Below are 26907 nucleotides of genomic sequence, written 5' to 3'. Positions count from 1 at the left end.
CAGCCTGACCAACATGGTGAAACCCTTTCTATTAAAAATAGAAAAAAAATTAGCTGGGCATGGTGGCACACACCTGTAATCCCAGCTACTCAGGAGGCTGAGGCAGGAGAATTGCTTGAACCTGGGAAGCGGAGGTTGCAGTGAGCAGAGATCATGCCACTGTACTCCAGCCTAGGTGACAGAGCAAGACTCCATCTCAAAAAAAAAAAAAAAAAAGACAAGGGAATATGTTAAACAATGTACAATGTATAACAGTTTAACAACTGAATTGTAAGGAAAAAGAACAAATAGAACCTATAATTTAAGAGACAAGACATAAATTCACGAAGTATGGAGCTTATTTGAATCTTGACTGAAACAAATGTAAAAAAACTATACATATATGCATATTCATGAGACAATGGGGGAAACCAACACTAACTGAAAATGTAATATTTTATATCTGAGTATAACAGTGGTATGTTGTTATCCTTTTTTTAAAATGTCCTTATCTTTTAGAGATGCGTACTGAAATATCTTTGGATGAAATATGATGTCTGCGATTCTCTCTTCAAGACAATATAGGCAAAGAGTACCTTTAAAATAAGACTGGTCATGAGCTGACCAGTGTTGAAGCTGAGTGATGGGTATGTATGGGTATTCTACTATTCTTTCTACTTTTATTTTTTATTTATTTTTTTTTTTTTGAGATGGAGTCTCACTCTGTTACCCAGGCTGGAGTATAGTGGTGCAATCCGGGCTCACTGCAACCTCCGCCTCCTGGATTTAAGTGATTCTTCTGCCTCAACCTCCGAGTCACTGGGATTACAGGCGCCCGCCACCATGCCTGGCTAGTTTTTGTATTTTTGGTAGAGACAGGGTTTTGCCCTGGTTGGCCAGGCTGGTCTCAAACTCCTGACCTCAAGTGATCTGCCCGCCTCAGCCTCCCTAAGTGCTGGAATTACAGGCATGGGCCGCCACGCCTGGGGGATTACAGGCATGAGCCACTGCACCTGGCCTCTACTTTTACATATATTTGAAATGTTACAAAATAAAAAATTAAATGTTTTAAAATAGCATTTAATATTATTACTTGGTAAAATAAAAATTCCAGCAAAAATGACTAACTTTAATAAATCTAACATGAAACAAATTTAAAATAACGTACCATTCAGATTTTAAAGTGAAGTTTGTCTCCAAGTGTGTTTCCCTTCCACGATCCCACTCACACCTCATTTTCTTCCCCTCGTTCACAATGCAACTCAAATTTTTAGGTTTTTCTGGAGGCACTAAAAGGGATTAATTAGCATCTTTCAGAAAGCTTTATATCCACAAATATTATGCAATTTATATACTACCCAAGGCATTTGCGATCTAAATTAGATGAAAAAAATCAAACCCAAGCAAAAAGTATGGACACAATGAAAGGCTGATGACAATTTCTTTTCTATCCCAACTCTTACACTTCTTTTCAGGAAGTAATATATATACATCCATCCTAACTGTCATCAACTGGTTTGTTTCACATTAATTTTCTATGTAAAATCAACTTTCATTTATAACTGGAAAAAAATATCAACTGATTTCTCCATTAAGTATATTTTTAAAAGTAATATATACATATGTTTGTAAGAGGCAATTAAGTAGAATCCAAAATGATTCATTTATATTTCTCTTCTTATTGCTTTCCCAAACTCGTTGGAAGAAAAGCAAATGCCAAAACAGTAAAGTCTGGGTGATCCACAAATTAGATAACCCACTTTTGGATCATAGTAAGTTTATTTTGTTTACTTTGTTACTCCAAGGCCAGGCACAGTGGCTCACGCCTGTAATCCCAGCAGTTTGGGAGCCCGAGGCAGGTGGATCACCTGAGGTCAGGAGTTTGAGACCAGCCTGGCCAACATGGCGAAACCCCATTTCTACTAAAAATATGAAAAATTAGCTGGGCGTCGTGGCTCATGCCTGTAGTCCCAGCTACTTGGGAGGCTGAGGCAGGAGGATTGCTTGAACCCAGGAGGGCAGTGAGCTGCGATCACGCCACTGCACTCCAGCCTGGGTGACAGAGCGAGACTCCGTCACCAAAAAAAAAAAAAAAGGATTTACTCCAGTATTTGTTCGCTTTCTTCAGGTAGCTGCTTTACACGTGCATTTTCTCAGCAATTAAGGGATACTGAGAATTACCATCATTATGTCAATTCAACAATACTTTCCTGTGGTGGGGGGGGGGGGGTGTCTCATGTCAAATATTTCTCTAGTAAAGTGAAACTGCTTGACTTTCAGGAAAGACAGGAGACTTGTGGTTCCTACTTCTAAGCTTATTTTTTAAAAACCAAACATGTCCAAGTCACTAAGTCCACAAGTTACTACATTTTATAAAGATGAAAGGACAACATTAAAAATGCAGTTCAATAGTCATGACAAAGTCTGAAATAAGACAAAAACAAAACTTACAGCCTGAAATTATTGTGATTCCATAAACATTCTGTTCAAGCTGTCCGAATGTAAGAATGTTGCAAGTGAGCTGAATATTTAATGAAGCTATATCTGTAAAGGTGACACTGGATGCTGTTCTGTTTATGATAGTATATTGCTCCTTAGGAATAGTAAAATGGTTTGTTTTCCAGACAATGTAATTAGCATTTACATGAAAATAATCCATACATTTTTCCTTTAGCACACAAACTGCAGTGAAATTAGAATGAAGTTGTACAACTGGAGATTCAGGACTGATATAACCACATGGATCTAGAAGTTCACCTAAAAAGGAACAATAGAAAATATATAAATGGACTGAATTTTTCTGGTACAAAATGATATCTAGCTGGTAGCACTCAATGTAGAGTCCCTCAACCGTCACTAAAATATCCCTAAAGACACAGAAAAAGACAATACACAACTGAAAATTAATATGGTTAGAATTTAATGCATGAATTTGTAAAGAAATGTACAAATTATAAGGATAATAGAGCTGAATTAAGAAAAACCCATTCATGCTTTATAGCCCATGGTATAAACTATTTCTTTAAGAAACACAGACTGCCTGCAGCATGATTCATACTTGCCCCACAACCTATCCTGTCCCTCCATTTAGATCCCAGGTCTAAACTAAACTCTCCAGAAAACAGGCAGTGGTGGTCTCCTCTACAGTCCTGAATGCTGTTGTGGAGTACAGTTGGGGTCACAGACAGACAGTATACATTGTCCACACATCAAAACTCAGACAACAAAGGAAACAGCAAGGGACCAATACAAAACAGGAAGAATAGAACAAGATGGCCAAATAGTTCAGTTTTAAGAATAAATGCATGGCCCTGGGTATGATGGTTTGCGTCTATAATCTCAGCACTTTTGGGAGGCCGAGGCAAGAGGATCGCTTGAGCTCAGGAGTTTGAAACCAGCTTGGGCAACATAGGGAGATGCCATCTGTACTAAAAACAAAAAAAATTAGCCGAGCATGGTGGTGCACACCTATAGTCCCAGCTATTCAGGAGGCTGAAGTGGGATGACGGCTTGAGCCCAAGGGATTAAGGATGTAGTAAGCCACTGCACTCCACCCTGGACAACAGAGTGAAAATAAACGCATGGGATAAGATCCCCTATTTAAAAACAAAGAATCAGCCTAACCAACATGCTAAAACCCAGTCTCTACTAAAAATACAAAAATTAGCTGGGTGTCATGGTGGGCACCTGTAATCCCAGCTGCTTGGGAGGCTGAGGCATGAGAATCACCTGAACCCAGAAGTGGAGGTTGCAGTGAGCCGAGATCACGCCACTGCACTCCAGCTTGGGAGACAGAGTGAGACCGAGTCTCAAAAAACAAAACAAAACAAACAAAACAAAACACAAAGAATCAGATTGGGTAAAAAAAAATTAAACACAACTATATGCTTTACCTATCACCTACTCCACATTGATGACATCTCAATCCCTATCTCTAGCACTAAACCCCCATGCTTTCAATAGCCCATTAGACATATATCTACCTGAGATATCTCATAGCTATTTTTAGATGAGCATGTCCAAAACTATTATGTATCATAATCTTTTCAAACTTATTATTTTTTATTCTTATTTCTCTGCCTCTGCTAACAGCGCCACTCCCATCCAGACATCCAGGCCAGATACTCTGTAGTCATCTTCCAACATCTCCAATTAGCCTCCTCTAACCTCCAACTTAATAATAGTGCACTGTGTTGGTTCTATATGCTTAATAAGCATATCAACATCTTCTTTCCAATGCTACTTTAACTGCTGAAGCACAGGATACTATATCAGTCTGACCTCCTTCCAGTTTATCTTACATACTACTGTCAGTTACTGTTCTAAAATAATTAGGACATTTGTCTACTTTAAATTATTTAGTGGCTACCTACTAACAAGATAAAAGTCCCAACTATTTGACATGATTTTATTCTTTTTCTCTATAGCTTCAATGTCCACAATTTTAAGGTGGCTTTCCTCAATGAATCCTATTTGCTGTGGGGTTCCTGGGTAGTTACCCATGAAGTTTTTTTGAGATTAAAAATTACTAGCCTGGGCAACATGGCAAAACCCATCTCTACAAAACAAATACAAATATTAGCCAGGCATGGTGGCACACGCCTGTAGTCCCAGCTACTTGGGGGTGAGGGTCATGTGCTGAGGCAGGAGGATTGCTTGAGCCCAAGAGGTCAAGGCTGCGGTGAGCCCAGAAAAAATTAAAAACAGTTTTTGCAGTTAAAATTGTATCCCCAAATGGAATCCCAGGACCTCTCACAAAGCCTGTAAAACCCAGAGCTGGAATGTGTATTTCTTTGTTTCAAACTTATAATGTGGTCTGTTTATATCATCTTGCTGTTATTTATAAATGCCTACTGTAAATCTTAGTGCATATATTACTCTCAATTTCCAATAGCATGGTCCTTCATCCAGTGGAGAATCTCTACTAAGTTACTCTGTGATACTGGGTCAGACCTTACAATTCCCTAGACATCACTTTATTCTTTGGCAAAACCACTTGTTATACTTTCTCTAAAGTAATTATAGGGATGTTAAATACGAAATATACTCTAGAGTACTAAAAACATAAGATATAATTAGAGGCTCAGTATGAATAATTTTTAATCACATAGAATAAGAGAAATATTAAAAATGGGCAAATGGGCTGGGCGCAGTGGCTCACACCTGTAATCCCAGCACTTTGGGAGGCCGAGGTGGGTGGATCACGGGGTCAGGAGATCAAGGCCATCGTAGCTAACACAGTGAAACCCTGTCTCTACTAAAAGTACAAAAAATTAGCCGGGCGTGGTGGCGGGCGCCTGTAGTCCCAGCTACTTGGGAGGCTGAGGCAGGAGAATGGTGTGAACCCAGGAGGTGGAGCTTGCAGTGAGCCAAGATCACACCACTGCACTCCAGCCTGAGCGACAGAGTGAGATTCAGTCTCGGAAAAAAAGGGGCAAATGTTCCGTTTTTCAAAGTGAGACACAGCTTCACTAATATCATCCCATGTTAAATTAATCCCATTTTACAGGGCTACCAGGCTGAGATTAAATTGTAAAAAGAAAGTATTTTAATTAAGAAAGGTATCTGATAAAGTTATTTTGAATGTTTATAGGGCAAGATGAAGAAATGTGAATTAGAATACACTATAACTGGGTTGGACGCAGTGACTCACGTCTGTAATCCCAGCACTTTGGGAGGCCGAGGTGGATGGATCACCTGAGATGAGGAGTTCTAGACCAGCCTGACCAACATGGTGAAACCCCGTGTCTACTAAAAATACAAAAATTACCCAGGCGTGGTGACCTGCACCTGTAATTCCAGCTACTCGGGAGGCTGAGGCAGGAGAATTGCTTGAACCTGGGGGGCAGAGGTTGCAGTGAGCTGAGATTGTGCCACTGCACTCCAGCCTAGGTGACGAAACGAGATACCATCTCAAAAAAAAAGAAAAAAAGAAAAAAAAAAAAAGAATATACTATAACCGATATTACAATGAACATTATGAAATTGCTGATATTTTGCTACTTTTATAGGTTCATACTCAAATTTATATTTGATTACCCATATATAAAAAACTGACTAAGAAAAAAGTCAACTAGGATAGTCTTAAGTAGAATATGCTGAAGTGCATGCCCTCAATCCTTGGAGAAGACTGTATTTTAAGAATGGCCACACCTACATATTTATCCCATCCCACGTATTTTTCTTACAATGTCACGCATACTCTTTTCATGAAGAGGTGGGGACTGCATTTCCCCCAACCACATCAGATCTGTATGGGTGCCTTGTGTCCACTCCAGCCAATGGAGTGTGCTATGAGACTTCAGAGGCTAGATCATTAAAAGAATACAGACTCCGATTAACTTTCTTTCTCTCTCCTGGGATATCTGCCCTTAGAACCCAGCCACACATTGTAAGAAAGCCAGGGCCATAAAAAGAGGCCACGTATGGTGTTTTGGACAATGGCCCCAGCAAAGCCCTCAGCCTGCAGATACCATTAAGAACAGACATATAAGCGAAGGAGTCTGAAGATGACTCCAGCCCCCAGTCTGAATATTGCAGCTGAGGCCCCAGACATTGTACAGCAAAGATGAATATGTCTGATTGTGCCTGCCTATCTATAGTCCTGTCCTATACAAACCATGAGAGAGATTATCATCATTTTAGGCCTTGAAGATTTGGAGTATTTGTGAGGCAGCAACAGGTAACTAATGCAGTCCTGTTATTTTCAACATTTTAATCAACAACTTGGGAAAAGACAGACACACGTGCTTATCAAATTAGCAGAGGACAGGACTACAAACAACTGCCAACACTTCGGATGAAAATGTTGGGATTCAAAATTATGCTGAAAGAGTAGAACACCAGGCTAAAACTGATAAAATGAAATTAGCAACAGAGGAAATATATCCTATTTAGGTAATAAGAAATATACATACGGTGAGGGAGAACTAGTTTAAGAGTAACTCATGTAAAAACCACCTGAGAATTTTCACTGATCACTAGCTTAACATGAAACAAGGGTATATCTCAGCTACCACATAGTTACGTAACTTTATAAAAATGATGTTCAGATCAAAGTAAGTATGAGTGCCACTGTAGTCAGACTGGTTTTGGTATATTACATTTATTTTTTTAATAAAGAAACTTTTATTCAAAGACAACAATAACCAAAAACATGCAGTAACTATCATTTTTATAATGCTTACTGTAGGCCAAGCGCTGTCCAAATATTTCCTCTATATTAACTTATTTTTGGTTGTTTTTTGAGATAGGGTCTCAGTCTGCCACCCCAGGCTGGAGTGCAGTGGCACAATCTCCACACACTGCAATCTTTGCCTCCTGGGTTCAAGTGACTCTCCCACCTCAGCCTCCCAAGTAGCTGAGACTTTCAGGCATGTGCTACCAAGCTCAGATATTTTTTTTTTTTTTTTTGGAAACAGGGTTTCACTCTGTCACCCAGACTGGAGTGCAGTGGTGCGATCTTGGCTCACTGCAACCTCCGCCTCCCAGGCTCAAGCGATTCTCCTGCCTCAGCTGCCTCAGCCTCCTGAGTAGTGGGGATTACAGGCGTGCGCCACTACCGCCTGGCTAATTTTTGTATTTTTAGTAGATACGGGGTTTTACCATGTTGGCCAGGCTAGTCTTGAACTCCTAACCTCAAATGATCCACCCATCTCGGCCTCCCAAAGTGCTTGGATTACTGGCATGAGCCACCATGCCTGGCCTCTATATTAACTTCTTTAATCCTCACTAATAACCCTAGGAGGTAGTGGCCTTTATTATCACCATTTCATAGATCAGGAAATTGAGGTACAGAAAATGACTGACCAAGGTCCTACAGCTAGTAAGGGGGACAGCTGGGACAGTATTATTCATACACACACACACACACACACACACACACACACACACACACACACACGTACACATAAATATTTTTACGAGACAGGGTCTTGCTCTGTTACCCAGGATAGATTGCAATGGCGTGACCATGGCTCACTGTGACCTCGATGTCCAGGGCTCATGATTCTCCTGGCTCAGCCTCCTGAGTAGTTGGGACTAGAGGCGTGATATGGTTTGAATCTGTGTCCCCACCCAAATCTCATGTCGTATCATAATCCCCAGTGTTGGAGGCGGGGCCTGGTGGAGAAGTGATTAAATCATAGGGGTGGATTTCTCACTTGGTACTGCCTCGAGATGGTGGATGAGGAATGAGTTATTGTGAGCTCTGGTCATTTAAAAGTTTGTAGCACCTTCCCTTTCTCTCTCTCTTCCTCCTGTTCTCGCCATGTGAGATGCCTCACTCCCCCTTTGCCTTCTGCCATGACTGGAAACTTCCCAAAGCCTCCCCAGAAGCAGATGCCACCACGCTTCTGCACAGCCTACTGAACTGTGAGTCAATTAAACCTTTTCTTTATAAATTACCCAGTCTCAGGTATTTCTTTATAGCAGTGTGAGAATGGACTAATACCTGGCTAATTAAAAAAAAAAAACTATAGAGATGGGCCTTGCTTTGTTGCCCAGGCTGAATTCCTGGACTCAAGTTATTTTCCTGCCTATGCCTCCCAAGGTTCTGGGATTACAGGTGTGAGCCACCATGCCCAGCCAGTGTTCTATTTTAAATGTAATACAGGCAACTAAGAGAAGAATCAGTAGGGTAATCAGCATGCACAGGGTTAAAAACCAGATCCTATAGAATGATTAGATATCTGGGTAACTGTAATTTGGGGACGAGGACTTACAGACACAGAAAAGCAGCCCTTCAATACTTGAAGAGCATGTAGTATGAATGACGTAAAATTTAACAAATTTTCTCCTATTCATTTACTGAAAAAAAAAAAAAAAACCCCACACACTTTTTTCCTTCCCCATTTTAAAGTTATTGTTAGTATTGATATACAGCATTTAAGATTACTGACTTAAATTACTGACTTAGCATGTAAGATGACTGTTACAACTCAAATTATACAAAAACAGATTATCAAGAATATTTTTATTAAAATCAATTTAAGATATTACTCTCTCGATTATCCTAGAAAGAATATATGAACATAATAATTAAACATAAGCTTAATTATATAATAATATAAAAATATATAAACCTAATTTGTGAAGTTAGAAGATAGGGTATTTCATGAACCTTACCTGTAGATTCAGTGGTGAGGAAAATAAACAAGGCTTGCACTAGCCAAGTCTGCAACGTCAACATCTTGCGCGGATATTTCTGCAACAGACACATGTAATATTACTTTTAATATTTTTTTCTCTTATATACACATAATTTAAGACACAACCTTGTTTCCATGCTGTAGCTGTGTTTCTGAAAGGTGGTAAAATTCTTATGAGAATGTAGAAAACTTAAGTCTTCACATTATTTTTCTTTATTCCCACTGAAGTTATGGCTACGGAAAACACTGCTAGAAAACATAATTTATACTTTAAGGTTAATTAAAAGAGATATCTTGTTTCTTATGTGAAGTCCTATATTAGTAAATAACTGTGAGACTAAGAACTTCAGACTGACAAATTTCTACATGGCAAAACTCACCATAATATGTATACTTAAAAGATACCTGACAAATGGAAAAAAATGTTTGTAATTCATAGCATGGCCAAAAATTTTCCCTGATATATAAAGAATGCCTACAAATCACTAAAAAATTCTAACACCTAATAGAACAACAGGCAAAAATATCTGAATAGTTTATAGAAAAGGAAATACAAGTAAATCAAGCATGTGAAAAGATACTTTCAACCTCACTCAAAATGAGATATAAATTAGAACTACTCAGATAGGAATGCAAAATGATACAGACACCCTGGTAAACAATTTGATAGTTCGTTACCAAGTTAAAAGCACACCATAAGACTTGGTATTTCCACTCCAAAGAGCGTACTCCCCAAAATAAAAACATATGCCCACACCAAGACTTATACTCAAATGTTCACAGCAGCTTCATTCATAAGTCCCAAACTGGAAACAATCCAAATGTCCACCAACTGCTGAATGTATAAACATACATCCAAACAATGGTAGAGACATATAATAGAATACTACTCAGCAAACAAACAAACAAAAAAGAGTATGAACTAGTGATACATGCAGTAGTATGAATGAATCTCAAAAGCATTACACTGAATAAACGAAGCCAGACACAACAGGTTATACATTGTATAACTCTATTTACAGGAAATTCTTTTTTTTTTTTTAAGAGATGGGGGTCTCACTATGTTGCCCAGGCTGTCTCAAACTCCTGGGCTCGAGCAATCCTCCTGCCTCAGCCTCCCAAAGCACTGGGATTACAGGCATGTGCCTCAGAAATTCTTGATATGGCAAAACTAAGGTGACAGAAAGCAGATCCAGGGTTGCCTAGGGCTGAGGTAGAGAAGGCACACGTAAAAGGGCATAAAGGAAATCTGGGGTGATAAAAAATAGCCTATGACTTGATTGTGGTGGTGACTGTAAGACTCTATACATTTGGCAGGACGCGGTGGCTCACGCCTGTAATCCCAGCACTTTGGGAGGCCAAGGTGGGCAGATCACTTGAGGTCAGGAGTTCGAGACGAGCCTGGCCAACATGGTGAAACCCCATCTCTATTAAAAATACAAAAAGTAGCTGGGCGTGGTGGCGGGCATCTGTGATGCCAGCTACTCGGGAGACTGAGGCAGGATAATTGTTTGAACCCGTGAAGCAGAGGTTGCAGTAAGCCCAGATCATGCCACTGGACTCCAGCATGGGCAACAGAGTGAGACCCCGACACACACAGACACACACAGACACATACAGACACACACAGACACACACACACACATACACGCCGGGTGTGGTGGTGTACGCCTGCAGTCCCAGCTACTCATGAGGCTTGAGGCAGGAGAGCTGTTTGAACCCGGAAGGCAGGGGCTGCAGTGAGCTGAGATGGCACCACTGCACTCCAGCCTGGGCAACAAAGCGAAATTCTATTTAAAAAAAAAAAAAAAAAAGACTACATTTGTCAAAATTCACTGAATTCTGTGTCAACTATTTCAAAGGCACTGAGATTTTACCTTACTTTCAAGCTAACAAGTCAGCCTACCACAGTGTCATGGATACTGGCAAAAGGCATGACATTTTTGAGTCAGAAGCAAAGGACTGTATTACTCATAACAGTAGTCAGAGTATCAGCATTTTCTTGTGCCAGCTGCTTGAGTCCCAACTGCCACAGGGCATTGTGAAGTCAGATGACACCTGAACAGGCTGCTTCACAGGAAAGAAAGACAGATCTTAAGTAACCCTAAACTTGAAAAATATGCAGGAAGCATGTCTGCCGTTTACTCTAGAGGGAGACATTATCTGTATCTTTGAAGACTGTAAGTAAGCCTGTCCTTTGCTCCACGGCTCTGAGAGTCTACCTTCCAACATTCTTTAAAAGGTAAGTTGGCTAGGCACGGTGGCTCACGCCTATAATCCCAGCACTTTGGGAGGCTGAGGCGAGTGAATCATGAGGTCAGGAGTTCAAGACCAGCCTGACCAACATGGTGAAACCCCGTCCCTAATAAAAATACAAAAATTAGCCAGGCGTGGTGGCGGCCGCCTGTAATCCCAGCTACTCAGGAGGCTGAGGCAGAGAACTGCTTGAACCTGGGAGGCGGAGGCTGCAGTGAGCCGAGGTCACACCACTGCACTCCAGCCTAGGTGACAGAGCGAGACTCCGTCTCAAAACAAAGTTCAGAAAAAAGGCAGCCATCAGGGTTTTTGCTGGTAAGAAACGCAGAAATGTTAGACTCATGGGTTTCCTATCAAGTTGTAACTAAAAAATGGTGAATTTTATTGTTTATAAATTAAATCTTAAAAACAAACAAAATCTGCCCAGATAAGGTATAGCCAAAAGGAACGAGTGCTTAATACCTCCAAAGACATGTACAAGAATGTTTACAGAAGTTTTATTCAAAATAGATGAAAAATAAAATCAACCAAATATCTATTAACACTAGGATAAATTATGGTATAGTCAAGTAATTGAATCACAGCAATGAAAAAGAATAACAGATACATGCATCATGGATGAATCTCACATATAATACAGAATGAAAGAAATCAGACAGGCTGGGTGCAGTGGCCCACACCTGTCATATCAGCACTTTGGGAGGCTGAGGGGGAAGGATTGCTTGAGGCCAGGAGTTAAGAGGCCAGCCTGCACAAAATAGTGAGACCCTGACTCTACAAAAAAATCTTAAAAGAGAAGGCAAGAAAGTACGCTCTGCATGATTTATTTTACAAAAGTTCAAAAAGAGGCAAAAGTCTACTGTGTTTGGTGACAGAGGTCAGAGCAGTTGTTTTTTGTGAGGAAGGGTATAAAAGGGGACATTCTGGGTGCTGAGCATGTTCTGTATCTTGATCTGGACAGTGATAAATTCACTAAGCTGTACACTTATGAGTTCTGTTTTGCAGTATGTAAAAAAAGGTAAACAAACCAAAAATTATCCCAATACCATTCTTACATATTAGTGTTGGCAAAAATATAAAAACCCAAAAGGTATCAACAGGGTGTTGTGAGACTAAGCAACGAAAGTATCGTCACACACTACAGGTTATAGTGTAAATTGGCATAAGCTTCCCCATACATTGAACACTTTAAAAACGGTCAGTTTTGTTGTTTGTAAATTAGACCTCACTTAAAAACAAAGAAAAAAGCTCTACCCAAACAAGGTAGAGAGCCAGTTTGGCAATATCAATCAAAATTAAAACACACACATTTGATTCTAATGATTCTACTTTATTTTATCCTACAGATATGAATAAAACAACACATGTACAAAGTTATTCACTGCATTGTTTTTAACAGTAAAAGGCTGAAACAACCTGATTATGATGGGACACTAGTTAAATGATGGTATACCAAAACCATGTAAATGTAAATACTTGTAGCCATTTAAAAAAAATGAGGAAGCTCTATATGTACAGAAACATAAAGTTATCTAAAATACATTGTTACATTGTTAAGGTACAGAACAACGCATTTGCTATTATTTGTGGGCAAAACAATATACGGGAAAACAAAACACACATTCTTTTTTTATATATGTATACAGTATCTCTAGGAGAATAAAAGTTCAAATACTGGCTGTGACAGGGTATTTGAGAGATCAGGGTGGGAGGGAGACACTCCACCATATACTCTGCAGCCTTGCAATGTTGACCATGTGAATATTTAGTACTTATGCAAAAAATAAATTTAAATTAAAAAATACTTAATGTCAGCTAGGTGCAGTGGCTCACGCCTGTAATCCCAGCACTCAGGGAGGCCGAGGTGGGTGGATCATCTGAGGTCTGGAGTTCCAGACCAGCCTGGCCTATATGGTGGAACCCCGTCTCTACTAAAAATACAAAAAGTAGCTGGGCGTGGTGGTGGGCACCTGTAATCCCAGCTACTTGGGAGGCTGAGGCAGGAGAATCGCTTGAACCCGGGAGGCGGAGGTTGCAGTGAACGGAGATGGCGCCACTGCACTCCAGGCTGGGCGACAGAGTGAAACTCCATCTCAAAAAATAAATAAAATAAATAAATACTTAAGGTTCAAACTATTGGGTACTATGCTCCCTAACTGGGTGACAGTTCAATCGTACTCCAAACCTCAGCATCACACAATATACTCATGTAACCTGCACATGAACTCCCTGAACCTAAAATAAAAGCTAAAATTATTAAAGACAAAATACTTAATGTGTAATTTTTCTTCTAAATAAAACTATTAACTCTTCTTGATGAGAAATGGCTTCCTAGTTCTGCACTTGGAACACAATATTGTTTTATTAAATATACATACTAACTTGATTTTATGCACTCCCTAATCATGTAACAGCTTGCCAGCATGCCCAGCTAATTTTTTAAAAATTTTTCTGTAAAGATGGGGGGTCTCACTATGTTGCACAGGCAGGTCCCAAACTCCTGGTCTGAAGCAATCCTCCTTCTTTGGCCACCCAAAGTGCTGGAATTACAGGTGTGAGCCACTGTGCCAAGCCAAATGTACTATATTCTTGCAACAAAGCTGCTCCAGAACAAGAGGTCCATGAAAGAATTTATGATTACTTCAAAGCAATTAGATTTGTTTGAGTAGTACCATGGAACACAAGCAAAGTGAACTAGGCAAAGGTAGATTTCACATTTCACATTTAGAAAGTAATCTTTCCTAATTTTTAAAAGATTGTAATGGAGAGGTGATGAAGAAACATCTATTATGGGACTTGATTTCATAGTCCAAATCTAAGAGATGAAGACACAGTAACACTATATAAAATATTATATGCAATACAGTTAACTTCACTTGGGGATTGCTTAAAAATTGACAGAATTATGGCCGGGTGCGGTGGCTCATGCCTGTAATCCCAGCACTTTGGGAAGCCAAGGCAGGCAGATGACAAGGTCAGGAGTTCAAGACGAGCCTAACCAATATGATGAAGCCCCGTCTCTAATAAAAATACAAAAATTAGCCGGGCATGGTGGCGCACACCTATAGTCCCAGCTACTCAGGAGGCTGATGTAGGAGAATCACTTGAACCTGGGAGGCGGAGGTTGCAGTGAGCCAAGATCGTGCCATTGCACTCCAGCCTGGGCGACAGAGCGAGACTCCATCTCAAAAAAATTAAAAAAAAATTTGACAGAATTGACAGTAGTTTGCTTATTTTTTCCCTCCTTTCCTTCTGTTGATACTAATATTTAATTTAAAAGTATATTAATAGCACTATCACCTCACCTCTTGCAGAGTTTTCTATGCATATATTATAACCATACATTGCATACACTAACCTTCCTTGAAATCTGCAGGTAACTTGAGAAGCTTCTATGAAGCCAAAACCTAACTAGTAACCATAAATACAAGAAAGATTATTTCTGAAAACCAAAAGCTGTAATCATTCCTCAACTATGGTGATATAACATGGTAGTGTGCCAAAAGGAGCTAGATGATGTATAACAAGTATTGCTACTTTTAATGTTAGAGAAACAAAGTTTATAAATGATTTATTTAAAATAGAATAAATTCAAGATTATCCCTATAGTTGTTCATTCTCATTTACTTTCATTTCCATATGTTTTCTCAAGTGAGAGAAAAAGCAGTAGAGTTACAATTGATAAATATTTAATGGTTAGGCTCTTTATAAATTATTTTTGTCACCTATGGATTGTGATTTTTTTTTCATTTTCTAACTTAACCTAAGGATGAAATAAAAAGCACAAATATATTTAGATTTACATTGCATGTGAAAAAGAATGTCAATATAAACTTTGTTACTATGGTAACATTACTATTACAATTGTAGAACAGTATATGAACTAAAATTGCCAAATAGAAGGCAAAATAATGCTTGTTGAATGAATAAGTTGAGTGGGGATCAAGATGAAGAAAATTTCTATGTATCTTTCACAGTACAGTGTTACTGTGAATTAACTGCCAGACGTTGGTAATACCTACACAAATTAACTATTAAATTAGTTTTTAAATTATCCACACTCTGTTCTCTTCCATTAGTATCAATTATGAGTTCATAACAATTAACACTAGGATATTATTTTACATTACACAAAATGTTGTCACATAAATTATTTCACTTTAGTCTCCTAATATCCTAAAGAATCAGGTGAGTAGGGCAGGGATTATTTACTGGAACTTTGTAAAATAAAAAAACAAAAAATTCAGACAAGATCAATTACTTACCCAAATCACAAAATTAGTAAGTAAAGGAGTAGGGATTTGAAGCTAAGTCTTCTCCTTCTAAATGTCATGCTTTTTCCATTGGGTTTCACTGTAAAGAGAGGAGAGTCTTGTTCAGAAGGCTGGCTTTGATAATTTTATTATACGTGTACTTTTAAAATCCCCATCTGCTCTTAGGCTTTTGGGTTTGCAGAAAGTATTCCACTTTAGATATGTTCTGAGCTTCAGAATAAAATAAACCCATAAACACTTGTATAAGAGTATTCAAATATTCTAGTGCTTTTTTTTTTTTTTTGAGACAGTGTCTCACTCCCATCACCAGGCTGCAGTGCAGTAGCACAATTACAGCTCACTGCAGCTTCAACTTCCCAGGCTCAGGTAATTCTCCCACCTCAGCCTCCCGAGTAGCTGGGACTAGAGATGGCACCATCATGCCTAGCTAATTTTTTTATTTTTAGTACAGATTAGTGTTTTGCCATGTTGCCCAGGCTGAGCTCAAAGGGATCTGCCCACCTCAGACTCCCAAAGTGTTGGGATTACAGGCATGAGCCACCGCGCCCAGCCCTAGTGCTATGATTTGATATACACTTGCAAACATTATTGGCTCACCCACCTAATGCAAACTTCCCTGACGTCTATGTAATGTCACAGAAACATGAAAGGAACATTTATGACAGACGGAGTTCTTTAACAATCACATATTTTTTCTTCTACTAGCACTAAATTAAGCCTGCTAACAACTATTCTATGTAACCAGAGATAAAAATCCATTTTAAGATTTGGTCACTTAAATTCTAGCTTAAGTACTAGTGCTCCTCTTTGAAATACAACAAGTAACTTCAAACTTAGGCAAGGAGTTGAATCTTCCATTATTGTTTCATACACATTAAGCCTTTGATATAACTTAATAACACATAACGAATTAAATTTATAAAAATATTTTTTAAATGTCTAATGAAAAGAAACTGAAAAAATGCCATGTCAAAGTGCACTATAATCCCACCAAGAGATAACTACCATGAACATTTTGGTGGATATTCTTGCAAAATTTTTTATACATGTATTATATAACTTTACATTGTATAAATATACACACTTTCCTATTTTACAAACATGGGATCATATAAGTGAGAAATGTTTTATAACTTTTTTCACTTAACACTACATAGTAGACATCTTCATAAGTTAATATATATAGAGTAATTCCTTGTAGCCTTTGCTCAAATTCACCTCCTCATAGAGATCTTCCCTAACCACCCTGTGTTGCTTATACCCCTTTACTGTTTGGTTTTTTTTTTCCTACAACACTTAACATCTTCTAAAATAGGCTAGCAAACATTTTCTGTAAAGGGCCAGATAATAAATATTTTAGATTTCGTGGACTTTAAGTTCTCTCTTGCAATTAGTTAACTCCGTTATTAAAGTGCAAAAGCAGCCATACACAATATGTAAATAAGTGGGCATACGTATATTCCCATGCAACTTTATTTATAAAAATGGCTGCAAGCTGGATTTGGCTTATGGGCTATAGTTTGCCAACCCCTGTTCTAAATACAATATAATTAAATTAATTTTCTTTTTGTTTGTTATGGGCTGAACTGTTCCCCCCAAAAAATATGTTGAAGTCTTAACCCCAGTACCACAACATGTTACTCTACGGGCAGATTTAATTGGATGTTATAGTGGAGTATAATAGGCCTTTAGTACAATATGACTGGTGTCTTTAAAGAGACAGAGCCAGGAAGAATACCATGTGAATACACAGGCAGAGATTGGAGTTATGCAGCTGTAAGCTAAGGAATCTCAACGACGATGGCTACCACCAGAAGCTAGGAGAGGCAAAGGAAGATTCTATCCAAAGTCTCAAAAGGACTTCTAGCCTCCAAAACCTTGAGAGAATAAATTTGTTGTTTTGAGCCACCCAATTTGTGGTACAGGTTGAACATCCCAAATCTGAAAACTGAAATGCTCTAATTCCAAAACGTTTTGAGCTCTGGCATTTTGGATTTCAGATTTTAGGATTTGGGATGCTTAACTGTAAGTATATAATGCAAATACAACACAAACTGAAAAAAAAAAAAAATCCAAAATCCAATATACTTCTGTTACTAAGTATTTCAGATAAGGGATACTGTAACAAAGGGATGCTCTATTACAGTAGCCCCTAGGAAACTAACACATAGTGTGTGTCCCCAAAATAGAAGGTAAGTGAAGAGTGGAATGGCTAGGCCCTACGGCAGGTGTGTGCTTGGCTATATCTTCTTTGATGATGTGTCTGTTCAAACATATTGATCAACTGGGTTTCCTGTTTTCTCATTAAGTTTTGAAAGTTCTAAGAAGAGATTCTGGCCTTTATTAGAAAATGGATTTACGTATTATTTTCTTGTATGCTTGTCTTTTCATTCTTTTAACAGTATCTTTTGATGAATAGGAGGTTTAATTTTAATAAAGTTTAATTCATCAATTTATGTTTTTGATGTATCTAAGAAGGCTTTGCTTAATCTAAAATCATAAAGGGACCAATGCGGTAGCTCACACTTGTAATCCCAGCACTTTGGGAGGCCGAAGTGGGTAGATCACCTGAGTTCAGAAGTTCGAGACCAGCCTGGGCATATAGTGAAACCTTGTCTCTACTAAAATATTTTAAAAATTAGCCGGGTGTGGTGGTGCACATCTGTAATCCCAGCTACACAGGAAGCTGAGGCAGGAGAACTGCTTGAACCCGGGAGGCAGAGGAGGCTGCAAGTGAGCAGAGATAGCACGACTGCACTCCAGCCTGGGTGACAAAGTGAGACTCCTTCTCAAAAAAAATAAAATATAAAAAGTAAAAATAAAGTCAAAAAGGTTTTTTCCTACAAGTTTTATAGTTTTAGGGTCATTTAGGTCTCAGTTATTTCAAGTTAATATTTATGTATGGTGTCAAGCTGAAATTTGAGTTCATTTTGTATATACGGATAATTGTTTCAAAACTATTTGCTGAAAAAATTATCCTTTCTCAAGTGAATTGCCTTTGCGCCTTTCTTAAAAATCAGTTGTTCACACAGGTGTGGGTCTATTTGGGTACTCTCAATTCCAGGGTGGGCAAGCTTTTCATGTATGAGGTAGGAGGTAAATATTCTAGGTTTGTGAGCCATAACGTCTCTATGGGAGCTACCAATCTACTGTTACGACACAAAAGCAACCATAGAAAATACATAAACAAACAGGGGTGCCTGTGTTCTAACAGTACTTTATGAAAACAGAAGGAAGGTTGAGTCCTACTCTATTTGTTCCATTGATCAATTTGCTTATTTATATGCTACCACCACACTGTCGTGATGACTGTAGCCTTATAAATCTTGAAATCAATATTCTGTGTGCACTTAAAAAGCACTGCTGCTGCTGGTAGAGTGTTACATAAATGGCCATCACATGAATTTGGTTGATAGTGTTCAAATCTTCCATATCCTTACTGATTTTCTGACTACTACTTCTATCATTGTTCAAAAAGGGATATTGAAATCCCTGAATATAACTGTGGATTTACTTCTCCTTGCAGTTTTTACCCTGTGTGTTTTGAAACTATGTTATTTGGTAGATCCTTTTGATAAACTGACCCTTTTATCATTAGGAAATGCCCTTCTTTACCACTGGTAACATTCTCTGAAATCTACTTTGATATTACTATAGCCAATTCTGTCTTACTTTGATTAGTGTTAACATGACATATCCTCTCCCATTCTTTTTTGTTTAATCTGTATGTTTCTTCATATTTAAGTGGCATCTTTAGGGGGTAGGCAGCACGTGGTTGTATCCAATCTGATCATCTCTGCTTTCCAATTGGGTGTTCAGACCATTTACATTTAATATAATTTGTGATATGATTAGGTTTAAAGCTATCAGCTTCATATTTGTTTTCTTCTTGACTGTTCTTTGTTCCTGTTTACTTTTCTGCATTTATTTTTCTTAATTATTTTTTATTCTCTTTTCCTTGTTAGCTAATAACCTATAATTCTTTGTTTTCTTATTGGTTGCTTTAGGTTTACAGTGTACATCTTTAACTTTTCACAATCTATCTTCAAGTAATATTATGTTACCTCAGGCATAGTATATAATAGTATACTTCCATTTCTCCCCCCAGACCTTTGTGCTATTTTAGCATATATTTTACTTTTGCATATATTAAAACTTCACATTGGTAGCTCCCACCTGTAATCCCATCACTCTGGGAGGCCAAGGCAGGAGGATCACTTGAGCCCAGAAGTTTAAGACCAGGTTGGGCAATACAGTAAGACTCCCGCCTCTACAAAAAATAAAAAGTTAGACAGCTGTGGTGGTGCATGCCTGTTGTCCCAGCTACTCAGGAGGCTGAGGTGAGAGGACTGCTTGAGCCTTGGAGGTCGAGGCTGCAGTGAGCTGTGGTTGCACTACTGCATTCCAGCCTGGGTGACAGAGTGAGACTGGCACATATTTACTCGTGTGGTTACCATTTCTAGAGCTTTTAATTCCTTTGTATAGATCCGTATTTCCATCTGGTATCATTTTCCTTGGGCCTGAAAAACTGCCTTTAACATTTTTTTGTAGTGTGGGTAGAGAAAAGCCTAAATAGATTTGAAAACAAAACCAAAGTGTGAATGCTAACAAGTATTTAGCCTAAAATAAGCACAGTTCAAAATGAGAAAAGATACTGCTAATTACTAAATTAACAGATCAAAGGAAAATGACAGGGTCATTCCAACAGATGTTTGAAAAGCATCTGATAACATTCAACAACAGTTCATCTAAAACTTAAAAATAACAACAAAGTGTCAGAAAACTAAGACTGAAAGAGACCATCCTTACCTTGGTGAAGGATAACAAAGATGACACAGGGACTCTAGAACCAGATTGCTTGTGTTCAAATTTCAGCCCCTATATTTTAACATCTTAGGCAAGTTTTTTAATAGCCTTCACTTTTACTTCCTTTATCTGTAAAAATGGGGTACCACCACCACCTACCCATCTAGGAATGTTATGATGATTAAATAACTCAATATACATAAAGTGCTTAGAATCATTTGGCTCATTGTAACTACTCAATAAAAGGTTAACAGCTGTTATTATTAGTGCAGCTCTTGCTGTTGCTGCCACAGGTACTACTATAAGAAACCTACAAGGCCAGGCATGGTGGCTCACGCCTGTAATCCCGGCACTTTGGGAGGCCGAGGCAGGTGGATCACAAGGTCAGGAGTTTGAGACCAGCCTGGCCAATATGGTGAAACCCTGTCTCTACTAAAAATATGAAAATTAGCTGGTCGTGGTGGTGGGCACCTATAGTCCCCAGCTACTTGGGAGGCTAAGGCAGAAGAACTGCTTGAACCCGGGAGGCAGAGGTTGCAGTGAGCCGAGAGTGCACCACTGCACTCCAGCCTGGGCGACAGAGTGAGGCTCTGCCTCCAAAAAGGAAGAAAGAAACCTATAATAAGCATCTATAGGTTTAAAGGTAAAAATTAGAAGCATTCCTATTAATGTCAAGATTCAGACAAGATGCTTGAAGTCATCAGTTATTCACTACTGCTCTAAAGGGCTTAAGCAAAATATAATAAATAAGGTCTAAAAATGGAAAATAAATTGCGAATGATATGATCATCTATCAGAAAGAGTGAGAATCACATGACAAACTATTAGGACTACTGAGAATTTAACACAGTAGTCAAACAAAACATCATCAAAAAATAATAGGACTATTTAGAGTTTAACATAACAGTCAAACAAAACATCATCAAAAAATAGCTCTCCAGCTGGCGCGGTGGCTCACGCCTATAATCCCAGCACTTAGGGAGGCCGAGACAGGCAGATCACCTGAGGTTGGGAGTTCCAGACCAGCCTGACCAACATAGAGAAACCCTGTCTCTAATAACAATACAAAATTAGCCAGGAGTGGTGGTGCACGCCTGTAATCTCAGCTACTTGGGAGGCTGAGGCAGGAGGATCACTTGAACCCAGTAGGCGGAGGTTGCAGTGAGCCCAGATGTCGCCACTGCACTCCAGCCCAGGCAACAAGAGCAAAACTCCATCTCCAAAAAAAAAAAAAAAAAAAAAGCTCTCCTACATACCAGTAATAACTAATTAGAAAATGTAACAGAAGGCTGGTGCAGTGGCTCACGGCTGTAATCCCAGCACTTTGGGAGGCCGAGGTAGGTAGATTGCTTGAGCCCAGGAGTTCAAGACCAGCCTAAGCAACATGGCAAAACCCCATCTCTATAAAAAATAAAAAAAAAAATCAGCCGGGCATGGTGAAGCATGCCTGTAATCCCAGCTAATCAGGAAGCTGACGTGGGATGACCACTTGAGCCTGGGCTTATAGAGGCTGCAGTAAGCTAAGAAGCCAAGATCGTGCCACTGTACTCCAGCCTGGGTGACAGTGCGAGGCTCTGTCTCAAAAAAAAAAAAAGTCTCGCCAAAAAAAAAAAAAAAAGGCAGTCTAAAGGTAAAGTAAACATAGCACTGATTGGCAAATGAATAGACAACTAAATCAATGGTACAAAACAAAACACACTCAAGTGTATATAAGAATTTAGTATCTGATTTTTTAAAAGGTTGCTCATTTGCTGGGAAAATAAAGGACTATTCAATAAATAGTATTGGGACAACTGGCTCCATGAGCAAAAAAGAAAAAAAAGAACCCCATTTCATCAGACAAAAAGACACACACTCATGCACGTGCACATGCATGTATAAGCATACACTCTCTCTCCAGATTAAGGACCTAAATGCAAAAGCAAAATTATAAGCATATTGAAAAACATATAGAATATGCTTATGACCTTAGGGCCTTTTAAAATTAGACTATGTTAGCCAAATGAAAAGGTTTACAGAGCACTTTGATGAACATCCATGTTCTCACCATTGCTTAAGAAATAAAAGCTCAAGCTTTTATTCAATTTTTATTCCGTTACAAACATAATTGAAGCCATATAAATAGTTCTTGCCTTCAAGAAGTCCAAAGTTTAGAGATGTAGAATATGCACAAAGTGCCACAGGAGCACAGAAAATACCCAATTCAGACAGGGGCCAGGAGTGCCCAGTCATAAAATAAGGGTAGGGGTTCCTAGAGAGAGAAAATAGCACACATATGAACTATACATCATCTTTGACTCTAACTGTCAAGTGAAGATTACCAATGACAAAATCCCAGAGCATGCCAGTCTAACCAGAGCTATGCTATCTGAAACATAGCTCTGATTAACTTTGCACTAGGGGGTGGGGTTGGGGGTAATACATAAAACAGAACATTCAAACAAAAAAAGATTGAGCAGATCAATCAACCTTAGAGCAAAGGGTGAAGCTGATTGCTTAAAAGAAAATGAAACTTTGGAGGCAGAACATTCCAAATGTAACACGGCAACAGATTTACAGTGCTGAAAGGAATGAATCTCCTGCTCTGGATATGTATACACACAGCTTTAAAACAATCATCTATATACTATAGCCATTTTTCAATCAATGTAGCTCTCTTATTCACGATCAATCAGCTAATTTCTTATTAAATCTTACTAGGATACACTAGATAGCCGCAAAGTTAAAAAAAAAAAAAAAAAAAGAAGAAGAAGAAGAAGAGACTGTAGCCATTTTGACTATATATATCACAAGTGTTTCTGAAGCCTTTCACACTGTTGACCATCCCTGGTTCTTGAATTTCTCCCATATCCTGGTTTCTATGTAACCAGATAATGTAGCTGAATTCTTTCCTTTATCCTCTTTCTTGTCTCCTTTACTGAATTCTCTGCTAGCTTTTATCTCCAGGCTATGAAGGTACCCAAAGATAAAGTATTGGGCATCGACTTTTCTTTTTAAATACCAACTTCTTTGAAGACATGACTTTAACTATTACCTTCAAACAAAATAATTTCAAGAATTTTGGCTTGGATCTTTCTTTTAATTCCAGTTACATTTCATCTTCTTAGATATTCTGTCTCTGAGTCTTATCAATTTAAGAGGTCTAAAAACAATACACCATAGGTACATGCTCATGAACACATATACACATAAATGCCCACCCACTTTTTTTGTTTGTTTTATTATACTTTAAGTTCTAGGGTACATGTGCACAACATGCACGTTACATATGATACATGTGCCATGTTGGTGTGCTGCACCCGTTAACTAGTCATTTACATTAGGTATATCTCCTAATGCTATCCCTCCCCCCTCCCCCTACCCCATGACAGGCCCTGGTGTGTGATGTTCTCCACCCTGTGTCCAAGTGTTCTCATTGTTCAATTCTCACCTGTGAGTGAGAACATGCGGTGTTTGGTTTTCTGTCCTTGCAACAGTTTGCTCAGAATGATGGTTTCTAGCTTCATCCATGTCCCTACAAAGGACATGAACTCATCCTTTTTTACGGCTGCATAGTATTCCATGGTGTATATGTGCCACATTTTCTTAATCCAGTCTATCATTGATGGACATTTGGATTGGTTCCAAGTCTTTGCTATTGTGAATAGTGCTGCAATAAACATACGTGTGCATGTGTCTTTATAGCAGCATGATTTATAATCCTTTGGGTATATGCCCAGTAATGGGATGAATGCCCACACACTTTTTAAAGTCACAAGGACTTACCATTTTTCCCTATCTACGAACAACTCATCCTCTTCAACTGCCTAAGTCAATGGAGTCCATAGTTTCTCTCATCTATGCAGTACATTTTAGCTTTTCTCAGTTACAAATCTTATCCCGTCTTCTCTCCCATAATATCTTTCCCACCCGTCTCTTCTTTTTACTCTCTACCACAAACTAACCTAATTTGGACATTGATCACCTCAATAATTTCAACTGTGTTCCTGCTTCCAGTCTCTTTCCTCCCCACCAAGCATTCTGAACATTGTTGGTGGATCACTCTCTCTAAAACACAACTTTAAACCTGTCATTCTTCTCCTCAACAGCTTTTTAAATGGTGAATAATAATGCCAAATATTCTAACTATTTAAGAACCTAAAATTTTGGCTTTGGTGTGCCTATCCAATCTATCTTTTCCAATATTCAAGTTTCTCTATTCTTAAAAAAAAAAAAAAAAAAAAAATCCTTTCCTCAGACTCCTCCCTCAAGCTACCTTACTACTATACTTCTAGAGAGAACTGCCTGCAATTGCAAGCAATCTGGCTTTTACTCCAATAATGCTGAAATTATTCTTGTAGTTTCCGAACTGCAAAGCAAATACCTAAGCTCCTCATTTTGCTTGACTACACCATGCCATTTATAATTCGGTCTTATCTTTCATCACTCCCTACTAACCATCCCTGTAGACTCAGCAAACCACTAGACTTCCTCTAACATACCTTGTTCTTTCAGTCTGTGCTTCTACATATATTATTCCAATGTCTTTCCTGACTCTGCTGTGCACTACAAACTGCTTTTGAAGTATCATCTCTTATATGGAATTTCCCCCCACTTCACAAACATCTTTGCTCTCAGTGTACTCTTACATCATTCCCTAATAGGACTCAGAACACTGCACAGTAATTGTTTCACATATCTTGATATCCTCAGAATCTAACATAGTTTGAGGCACCTGGTGGACAATTAAGGGTGGGTTTTTACAGACTTTCTGGTATGATCTTATTATTCTATCTACTCACTGTCACTCAAGTGTACTGTATGGAGAGGCAGGATGTATCATGGTTAAGAGGTCAGATTCTGAAGCCAGGCTGTCTATGTATGACCTTTAGATCTACCACTTAGCTGGACAAATTAATTAACCTTCTTGTGCCTGGGTTTCCCTATGTGTAAAAAGAGGATTTTATCCTATTATTATTAGACCTACTTCATAGTATTATGAAGATTAAATGCCTTAATATGGGCAAAGTGCTCAAAACAGCAACTGGCACAACATAAGCACTAAATATATATTGCCTGTTTTAATTAATAGACCTTAGTTATTGCTGATCCTTTCCACAAGCTAGTCCTATATTATGTTCTATATTCTCCATTCTATATTTTGTCCTCCATTCGCTATTATTAATGGGCTGTCTTCATTTTTCCCTTTATCCAAATCCTACCCAGGTTTCAAGGCCAACTTCTGGTAAATCCTTTGCTCATTCCAATCTTTAAATGCTCACTCCAATCCTTAAACGATCATTCCCTAATTTTAATATCTACAGGATTTTCTGCATCACTCTGCATTTAATTAAAACTGCTTTGCACCCTTGTAGTTTTTCTCGTATAAGTTTGTCAATCCAATTGTTATAAACTCTTTGAAGGTCCTGATTACATCTCCTGCACCTTTGTGAGTTCCTACAGCAGGTAGTAATTGCTTAGTATTTGCTGTGTAAAATAATAAAGCACAATAGGAACCTCAATTCTGATCATTCTGCCTTTGCAATCAAAGAAAGGGAGAAGCTGTGAGAACATTCCATGCTTCTCTAGGAGCCAAGCTGCAAATGTATTAGGGCCAGAGAATTCTGACTCCCATTAAAATGAGCAGCTCTGAAAGGAGGGAGCGGGGGAAACCCTCCCTGCCACTGTAGAGGATTTATGGGTTGCCCTTAAGTTCCCAAACCAAATTGTGGCACTGGGTTTTTTATGAGAAACGTGTCAACATGACAAAATGATTCAGAGCACAGGATTTGGAGTCACACAGATCTAGGTTTCAGAGAGACTCCTGTTTCCTTCTCTATAAAGGGGACATTTTAACACCTACTTCACATGTATTTAACTTTCGCCCTAACACTGAACTGAAGTGCAAAGCCTTGGAAACAAATTTAAATAAATTGAAAATACTGCAATTCACAAATAAAAGTGAGAACAACATTTTTAGTTACATAAGACTATATTATATTAAATTAGGTGGCGGCAGTATTTACAATAATCTAAATTGCCAGTGAGAAAATTAAACTGGTATTGTCAATACATACTTAAAATAAGAAAAAAAATCCCACTACAATCTGTCCTTTTTGACACTTTCTCCTTCCTGTAATTTTTTTCTTTCACTCAAGGTTAAAAACAAATGTTCAAGATCATCCCCAAAGAGAAATAGTTGGAAAGCACAATCTAATAGCAAGTTGGTTCTATAAATGTAATATTTCAGTTCATAGTTCAAAAATACTTCCAAATAGGAATTAACATGAATTTAAGAAATTAACATAATGGCAAACAGCTAAACTGATGATCTGAGTTCGTAATTTCAAATTAAGAGTTGTTCCAACTTGAAGCTGGCAGTCATACACAGTTTAAAGGGTTTGTTTACAGCACCGACAAAAGCAAATACCACAATCTTTCAGAAAATTCACCCTGGCATTCTA

At 38.5% G+C, this 26907-nt stretch overlaps 1 protein-coding gene across 2 annotated transcripts in view; it reads right to left on the bottom strand.

Moving 5' to 3' along the window:
- The window catches only part of IL6ST (interleukin 6 cytokine family signal transducer), a 58835-nt gene that overhangs the window by 30663 nt on the left and 1265 nt on the right, over positions 1–26907 (bottom strand). For both annotated transcript variants that reach the window (XM_031003279.3, XM_031003278.3), the window contains exons 2-5: positions 15650–15737; positions 9106–9184; positions 2431–2736; positions 1148–1268 (exon numbers count right to left, since the gene is read on the bottom strand). In XM_031003279.3, coding sequence (XP_030859139.1) covers positions 1148–1268; positions 2431–2736; positions 9106–9169 — 491 coding nt within the window. In that variant the 5' untranslated portion in view covers positions 9170–9184; positions 15650–15737. The remainder of the gene's footprint in view (positions 1–1147; positions 1269–2430; positions 2737–9105; positions 9185–15649; positions 15738–26907) is intronic.

This window comes from Gorilla gorilla, chromosome 19, assembly GCF_029281585.2.
Source record: "Gorilla gorilla gorilla isolate KB3781 chromosome 19, NHGRI_mGorGor1-v2.1_pri, whole genome shotgun sequence".
Lineage (NCBI taxonomy): Eukaryota > Metazoa > Chordata > Mammalia > Primates > Hominidae > Gorilla > Gorilla gorilla.
Note: the sequence above shows the minus strand (reverse complement) of the source record. Positions and strands in the feature narration are given on the sequence as shown.